We start from the raw sequence: 9,326 nt of genomic DNA on the forward strand, positions 1-9,326 counted from the left end.
AAGATGTTTACAACTGGTTCCATCTGGTATCCTTGTAATTTTATATAAAGAATACTTCTGTTTGCAATTATGTGCGGAATGAAAAAATGGTTTTCAAAGAGAGTAAAGGCAAGGTTTCGATCATAGATTGAAAAGTAAGCTCCAAGAATTAGAGTTATCAGATAATTTCCAGAGACAGAACTCTGGATCCAAAGAATCACAACAAAACAGCTCTTTATTCAAAGATGAACTTTGTGGACGGTGTTATAACTCATTAATGTCTATCTTGACCTGACAGGACTTCACTGAGATGGTGTCCAAGTTCCCTGATGACGACAAGCCATCTTTCTTTGGTCTACCAGCCAACATAGAGCGTTCCTCACAGAGGATCATCAGTGGACAGGTCATCTCTCAGCTCAAGATCTTACGTCGGTCTGCTGAAGCAGCAGAGAAGTTTGACACCGAGAAGTGGAACACAGAACTCGGCCCTATACTGAGCCTGTGGAAGAAACTCAACCAGGTATGGTGAATGGGGTTTATTTGGGAAGTGTTTCATGAAAAGTTTTGTCAGCGACATGCACTGACTAATTTCCTCTCAGCTAGTCAGATGTAAAGATTTTGTAGTAATGTATAACAAATATTACATTGTAGGGGAAACATTTGTTGTTTCCTTAATAGTGCCTAGCAGAATATTCAATGAGAAAAAATGATGCAGGACTTTAACATATTTACAAATGATAAATCACTCCAGTTAAAATTCCAAGCCACTTTTAGCAGAAATCCCACTCGGCTTCTTTTCCCTTCTAATCATCAGTTTTTAGCACAAACGGAACAAGAACGCCTCTGGATTTTGTTAAGTTTTCTACATTTTAGGGTAATATGGTAGACAGTGGTTATTTATGCCTTGGTAAGAAATTTGTAGTTCATCGTTCTAGAGTGTGTAATATTTGATTGAGAGAGAAGCATGTTCAATACCTCCAACTGCATGCAAATTATAACCATAGTAGTGGCTTTTGACACTATTTTAAATAGAATAAATGACTGTTACATTCCTGATTAACTTTACTGTAATCATCTCACCCCACTCACAAAGGGATCCAACTTGATCCAGACCAAGGCTCAACCTCCGAGTGACCGTAGCGGTACCCAGGGACCCATTGATTCTTTCATTCAACTAGAGAGGTACAATGCCCTTCAACTGGTCCAGTTTGTCCACTCCACGCTGGCAGCCCTCAGTAAGGTCATTAGAGGGACGTCGTTGCTGACCAGTGAAGTCCAAGCCCTGGCCAGTAATCTACTCAAACAAGAGGTCAGTTGTGTTCTCTATATAAGGAAAGTATGCATGGTTTCAAAAAGATTTATTACTTATTCATAAATATCTGATTAATCTTTCTTTTACTGATTGAATTTCCTAGTTTTATACGGGTTGTGATATAAGAAATATACCAAGCATTTAAATGACGATGGAAATCAAAAGTCAGATAAAGAAAAGTACTTTAGAAATTGTAAAAAGCAATAATATAGGAAGTTATAATTACTGTGACTATCAATGAATCTGCTTAGACATCTACAAGTGTTCAGATATATAACAGTCACATTGGGAACCTCATTAGATGATGGATAGCAAACAACTATTGATTGATAAATGATGATTTTGAGACCATTTCAAAGATTTTCACTAAAAAAATATCTGTCAATTGCATCTGGTTTCTGGGGGAATACAGATTATTGCACTGTCAACAGTTGAGACCTTAGGGGTCTTTCAGTTAATGACATTGCATTTGAATTCTTCATTCCAATGTCCCTCTCCCTACAGACACCCCTATCATGGCAGAGCAAATGGGAGGGTCCAGAGGATCCTGTGTTATACCTGAAGACCATAGTGAGCCGTACCATGGCTATACAGGGGTGGGTTGAGAAAGCTCAGAGGAATAGTCTTCTCTCTGATACCCTCAATCTGTCAGAACTGTTCCATCCAGATACCTTCCTGAATGCACTCAGGCAACAAACAGCAAGGTATGATTATAATAATTATCATAATAGTAATTATGCCTATACAGTCAAACCTGTTTGTCACTTGTCTGTAGTGGCTTTCAAAATTGAATCCCTCTTGAAGGGAATATGTGTTTCGAACCTTTCTTTAAAGACCACCTGTATCTAGTGGTCATCTTTTCTGTCTCCCTTGGGTGGCCTCAGTAGGCAAGATTGTTCATATAACATTTAACCCTTATCAGAAGTCTCTAAGCACTCTTATCAAGAAAAATGCAGCTTAGTTACCATGGCTTGAGCAGAGCTTCCCGTTAAGGCCATCGCACACCTTACGACTGTTCGCGATCCAATTTTTTGAACAAATCGCATTTTGCTCATTTTCTGAAGATGTGAATGGAACATATCATTTTATTTGAGGTTGAAATTAATAGTCTGGTCAGTTAGCGGAATTATGTGGACACGGTGGACAAAAGCGTGATTTTTTCTCCAGACCTTTGTTTATGTATAAGAATTAAGAATGGGGTATGCTCCAAAAAATCTGGCTGCAGGAACAGTGAAAAAATGGGTGAAAATGTCAGAATTTATGAGTTCAGATTTGTCTGGTATATAGACTAGCGCTAGTGCAAAACTCAATAGCAGTGCATTATTTTGCATTGGATTAGTTCTTGAATTCAGACCCTTTTTGAACAGATATTCTGTTTGTCCTCGCATCTCAATGCACCAAATATCTGAATGAAGATGCTAACCAAGCCGAAGGGTGATGGTGGAGGGGGTTGAATGTTGGTGTGTGTGTACATATTTTGGTCTTGGGGTAAAGGTGTGCAAGACACATTTTTTGCATATGTTGGAAATTGTGTTGCCATGGTAACAGTGTATTATTGCAAAAATAAGGTAAAAATCTTGCAGTTAGAACCACTTCCTCTGTTTTTAACCGATTCTCATGAAATTTGGCACACACATTGGTCTTGAGGTGAAGATGTCTAAGACACACTTTTGTGTGTCTTTCAGAAATCTTGTTGCCATGGTAACAACATATTATCTGGTGAAAATTGGGGAAAAAAACCTTACAATTCAAACTGTTTCATCAGTTTTCAATCAATTTTCATGGAATTTGGCGCACACATTGGTATTGAAGTAAAGATGTACAAAGCACTGTGTTTCCAAAATTGTGTTGCCATGGGAACAACATATTATATGGCAAAATTTAGGTAAAAACCTTGCAATTTGAACTACTTCATCAGTTTTGTTTGTTGTTGTTGTTGTTTTGAACCAATTCTCATGAAATAATTATGGCTCACACATTGGCCTTGAGGTAAAGATGTGCAAGAACCTTTTGTCAGAGAATGCATTGCCTTGGTAACCACATTTAGCCAGAAATATGGGGAAAACTCATTGTGGATCAGTCTACTTCTCAGTTTTCAGCCTGTGCTCATAAAAGTTGACACAAATATTCATTTTGGGTAAAGATTCATATTCAGTATTAAAAGGGAATCAAGCCTTGGTCATAATGTTGTGTGCATGGAAAAGGAGAAAAATAAGAATGTGAAAGTTTTAAAGAAATCGGACAAGCAAAATATAGTTATGGCTGCTTTAAAATTAAGATCCCTAAGGCTACTAGTATGTAGAATTCAAATTGGCAACTGGGTAAGTAAATTATGACAAGGGGTGGGGCCGCAAGGACAACTTTCCCATAAGACTAGTAGTTATCAGGATTTTTGGTTTTCTCCTAAATCCCTATTCCATTGGGGCCGTAATATAAACCCAGGTAGTATGTTTTATGTCCTCATGAAAGAAAGATATAATTTGAAGTAAAACTTTTGAAAAAAGAAATTTTAGCTAATTAATTATTCCAGTACATGGAAGAGTGGTCCTTGCCTTCTTTAATCACTGTGACATCACAGTGGTCAATTTGAAGTCTTCATGGGTATAGTGATTACCAATGTTTATAACTTTAATATGTTCACAACTTTGTTATGGTTTGTCTGATATTTTTCAAACTTTGACCTACAAACTTGTCTGATTTTTCATTTTCCTCTAAAAACAAGTGTTTATTTGGGTTTGATTCCCCTTTATAACGTCATATAATAGCGCAGGGTATTAATCACCTTCAATAATATTTATAGGCTTTTGTTGGAGGGGGGGGCAGAGAAGGTCCTTAAAAACTGACAACATAAAAATATAGAAGGTTAAAGGCCATGACCATGAGGAACTTAAACACTCTTAAAAAAACACCCCTTACATTTTTTATTTGGGGGGGGGCTTTAGAAAATTGCCACATAAAGATTAAAATGAAATTATAACGACTAGGAACTTAACCCCCCCCCCCAAAAAAAAAGGAAATCCTTTACACTTCAGCATATTAATTTAAAGCCTCAAACATTCTGCTTTGAAAAAAAAAGTTTCCGGTGTCCAATTAATCAATGTTTTATTTAAAGCATGAAGCAGGGGCTGTCACAGAAATATACTGAAAAAATTAAATGAAAGAAAATATAAGGCTGAAATCTATTGTGCACATAGGTGTATTTTTGATATGGTATGTTACTGAGTCATGGATTTGCAAGTGAATTTCTAAAACAAGTGCAGATATTTTTGTATATATTTATATTTCTATAATAATTAGTTGCATGATTAAAGGTACACTTTAAAATATGTCAGAAAAAATATACTTAGAGAGAGACAGGAAACAGAAGGAGATGGCATGGTGAAGCTCAAAATCAAGAGTGATGTGAAAGTTAAAAAGAAAGAATAGGAACGGAATATGAATATGAATAAAAGACTGAGTAGGAGAATATAAATAAACAATGGTTAATTGGGTACTGTAAACAATTTTTTTTATCATATCAGAATGCATTAAGCTTCAAATGAATGGTCTGAAGTGCAAAGGACTCTTCTTACCTTTGAAGGGGGGGGGCATTTTCTGCTAAAAAGTATTGTCAGCCCCCTATTTTTTCGGGGGGGGGGTTAAGTTCCTAGTCATAATCCTTTAACTGTAATTTTAATGAGGTCATTTTCTAAAGACCCCACCCCCCAAAAAAGAGTAATGTCTAGCTTTAAAAATGCATTGACCCCTGAGGGACAAAGGTGTAGACTGGTTTGAGCATGGGGAAGTAGAACTAAAAGTGATATGGGGAGGGGTGCACATCTTGGGGAGGTGGAACTAAAAAAAAAACTGATGAAGTAGTTCAAATTGCAAGGTTTTTACCTAAATTTTGCCATATAATATGTTGTTCCCATGGCAACACAATTTTGGAAACACACACAAAAAGTGCTTTGTACATCTTTACTTCAATACCAATGTGTGTGCCAAATTCCATGAAAATTGATTGAAAACTGATGAAACAGTTTGAATTGTAAGGTTTTTCCCCCAATTTTCACCAGATAATATGTTGTTACCATGGCAACAAGATTTCTGAAAGACACACAAAAGTGTGTCTTAGACATCTTCACCTCAAGACCAATGTGTGTGCCAAATTTCATGAGAATCGGTTAAAAACAGAGGAAGTGGTTCTAACTGCAAGATTTTTACCTTATTTTTGCAATAATACACTGTTACCATGGCAACACAATTTCCAACACATGCAAAAAATGTGTCTTGCACACCTTTACCCCAAGACCAAAATATGTACACACACACCAACATTCAACCCCCTCCACCGTCACCCTTCGGCTTGGTTAGCATCTTCATTCAGATATTTGGTGCATTGAGATGCGAGGACAAACAGAATATCTGTTCAAAAAGGGTCTGAATTCAAGAACTAATCCAATGCAAAATAATGCACTGCTATTGAGTTTTGCACTAGCGCTAGTCTATATATCAGACAAATCATAAATTCTGACATTTTCACCCATTTTTTCACTGTTCCTGCAGCCAGATTTTTTGGAGCATACCCCATTCTTAATTCTTATACATAAACAAAGGTCTGGAGAAAAAATCATGCTTTTGTCCACCGTGTCCACAAGTAGGGCATTTTTGACGCTAACAGACCAGACTATAATTGAAAGAATAATCTTATAACCATTTTGAAAGATTACAAGCCTTTATTTTGGAGTAAAGGCCAAATTAGCTTCAAATCATAGCCAATCGTACGACTGCTATGACGTCATCACGACTATATATGAAATTCTAAAAAGGATGATTGCATAGTCACAGATTTGATCATACATGTAGGTACTCGTACGATGATTTAGAACATTACATAGTAAGATGTTCCAAGTCTCAATATTAGCATCAAATTCTACAACATTTTATTCTGAAATCGGGTCGCAGACCTGTCGTAAGGTGTGCGGTCGCCTTTAGGCAATCAGCATTTCAAGGAAAAGATCCCTGGTAGGTCCTTATTTACCTCACTTGGGTCAAGTGCAGCAGAATAGGGATGAATTTCTTGCTGAAGGAAATTTACACTCGGAGTAGGATTCGAATCACAATACTAAGGCACCTACAGGGTCCTGATTTTCTATTTCATTATTTCAAACTTTAAGGTTACAACAACTCCAATGCCATAACAGTTAAAAGACAAAAGTTGATGGTATATCCACCTTGGTATATCCACCGTGGAAGAGCCGTGGTATAGTGGTTCTGACTCTCGCCTTGTAAACAGAGGGTTGTGTGTTCGAATCCCACCACGGCCAAGCATCCTTTGGCAAGGCGTTAATCCACACTTTGCCACTCTCAACCCAGGTGCTAAATGGGTAGCCGGTAGGATGCGAAAGATATTGTATATTTGATTTTGCCAGTGCCATTATGCGGCTGCGAGGAATGCTCCCCAGGGAGTGGAAATTGTGCACATTTCGTGCTTGATTGAAATGAATTCAATGACCGGGGTAATAATGTGCTGTAACGCGCTTTGGGCCATTCTGGGAAAAGCGCTTTATAAAAATTGGCTATTATTATTATTATTGGTCAAATTCATGAAAATCATAAAGTAGTTGATCTTCATTGTATTTCAGTTTCCTTCATTTAGCTGACATTGTTTGATGGTTAATTTATAGTGCTTATGAATAACTTTGGAAAGAGTAGTATTTCATTTTTTTATTAAAATTTACGTTAGGGATCTTGCTATGATTATGAAAATGAATGTGAGTCGTACTTTTGATTTGTTTAACAGGGATTCCAAGACTTCAATGGACGGTCTCAAGTTTGCCTGCCGTTGGTCTGGTAATATCTCAGGAGCAAAATACCAAGTCAAGGTCAGTCAGAAACGCATCTTGGAACTTTTTATTCATTTGTAAGATGGCATTTATGCAAGGACCTAAAGTAGATAAATTATCCAGTTGAATGGTGTAATGGGAGCTTTGAATAGTACTCTTGTAAAAGGTGACAAAAGGAAAATATTGTTGCTCGTGCAGCTAGATGTTTGTGGGGTTTTTTTAAGTCTAGTGTATAAATTCTTTATCCTCTATTTGTATTAAGAAGTTTGTTAAAATGTTTTTTTTTCTTCACTGCAGTCTAAAGCAATAACAGAACAATTAATTTTGAATTGAACTGCTAGCATTAACCTTTGATGAGAAGATTTTTTTTTTTTTCAAAGTGAGCTTGCCAGTAAAATCAATATAAGTAACCACCACCCTCCCCCCCCCCAAAAGAAAAAAAAAAATCTTGCTTGAAAACTTTTAAAGGTTTATTGTACTAAGCTTAGTGTTAGGATTTTTACCTTTTATGAAATTTAGGACTTTATTCTCAAGATCTTGACATAAATGTATTTAAGATTTTATGTACTCTGTGAATTGATATATAAACTTTTTTTTTATTGTGTTATGGCTGTACAGATTGGAGGCTTGCACCTTGAGGGTTGTACGTTTGATGGACAGAGACTGTCAGAGAACCAGAGAGACTCACCTAGCGTCTGCTCTGTACCACCATGTAGTGTAGCATGGGTTCTCAAGGTAAATCTAATTATTCTTTGAACTCAACTCAACTTGACTCATATTCCCTTTTTTATTTCTACTCTTTTTCTTGCCACCATTAACATTGATCAACTTAAGATGGCACTCTCCTGCATTTCTTTAACAAATTCATTTATCTTCAAGGAAAAACTGTTCCGATGTAAAACTTTTAATGTTGCATAAAGTTCTCTGATTATTTTTAGCCTCTTATATTTTGTCATACGATTCAGAAGAAAGTATCAATCTTAATGTCATGTTGTTGATGAAAAATAAAATCATGTTGGACTTTAATTCAATTTCACAATATAAATGCATTGAATCCAAAATTGCAAAAGAAAAAAAAGGAGGCTAACTCAACATGATGAGTTGATGTATTAATTTCATTATTTTTTATTTATTTTTACATAGGATACTCCAAGCACCTACCATGCATCAGAGAGCATCTCACTACCAGTCTACTTCACTGAACAGAGAGAAAAGATTGTCACTCATCTTGTACTACCATGTGGAGGAGAGCAAGATCACTGGATACAGACTGGTGCTGCTCTCTTCTTACAGAACCAGTAGGATAAATGTTATCTCATTGTTGACTTGAGAAGGGTTATACTACCAGTCTACTTCACTGAACAGAGAGAAAAGATTGTCACTCATCTTGTACTACCATGCGGAGGAGAGCAAGATCACTGGATACAGACTGGTGCTGCTCTCTTCTTACAGAACCAGTAGGATAAATGTTATCTCATTGTTGACTTGAGAAGGGTTATACTACCAGTCTACTTTATAGAACAGAGAGAGAAGATTGTCACTCATCTTGTATTACCATGTGATGGAGAACATGATCTTCAGAGCCAAAATACAGATCTTACAGAACATATAGCCCATAATTAACTATTTTTTTTATAGAGAGAGGACAATTTACCAGTTCAAAGGCAGACAAATAAATGAGTTTTTCACATTACAGCAAGAGAAATGAATTCGGACTTGTAATGTCGTACCAGTAAAGTGTGACTTTTTTTCTTGGAAGAAAGAAGGGAAAAGAAATACCACCTGTGTGTTCTAGCTACTGGTAACAAAGTAATGTTTTTGCCAAGAAACGCTATATAATGAATGTGTAAATGATATACCAACAATGTGAACCATACTATTCACAGCTGCAGTGAGAATCATTTTCATTAAAAATCAGTGAAAGTGATATTGAAAAATATCTTTCAAAGCAATATTCAAGAGGACAATTTAAATGTCAGCACCAAAAAATATATAGTGTCATCATGGTGATAATATGAGTATGCAATTTACATTTATTTCACATACCCCATTGTAAATTAGTTTTGAAATCAACATTTATAAGCTTTTACTTCTAACTGGTATGTCTTTTGTGTGAATGGTTAGTGGATAAGTTACATCTTGCATCTCATGTAATTGTATGATCTTACATTCATGATATAAAAAGATATCAATTGAATTTACTAATAACG

General features: G+C 36.2%; 1 protein-coding gene across 1 annotated transcript in view; it reads left to right on the top strand.

Moving 5' to 3' along the window:
- The window catches only part of LOC121412976 (cytoplasmic dynein 2 heavy chain 1), an 85,428-nt gene extending 76,497 nt beyond the window's left edge, over positions 1-8,931 (top strand). Inside the window, exons 73-79 of the mRNA XM_041605742.1 lie at positions 278-499; positions 1,073-1,288; positions 1,796-1,995; positions 7,074-7,155; positions 7,735-7,851; positions 8,260-8,331; positions 8,491-8,931. Of these exons, the coding sequence (XP_041461676.1) occupies positions 278-499; positions 1,073-1,288; positions 1,796-1,995; positions 7,074-7,155; positions 7,735-7,851; positions 8,260-8,331; positions 8,491-8,577 (996 nt within the window). The 3' untranslated portion in view covers positions 8,578-8,931. The remainder of the gene's footprint in view (positions 1-277; positions 500-1,072; positions 1,289-1,795; positions 1,996-7,073; positions 7,156-7,734; positions 7,852-8,259; positions 8,332-8,490) is intronic.
- Positions 8,932-9,326: the final 395 nt, after the last annotated feature.

The sequence above is a fragment of the Lytechinus variegatus genome, chromosome 1 (assembly GCF_018143015.1).
Source record: "Lytechinus variegatus isolate NC3 chromosome 1, Lvar_3.0, whole genome shotgun sequence".
NCBI classification, from domain to species: Eukaryota; Metazoa; Echinodermata; class Echinoidea; order Temnopleuroida; family Toxopneustidae; genus Lytechinus; species Lytechinus variegatus.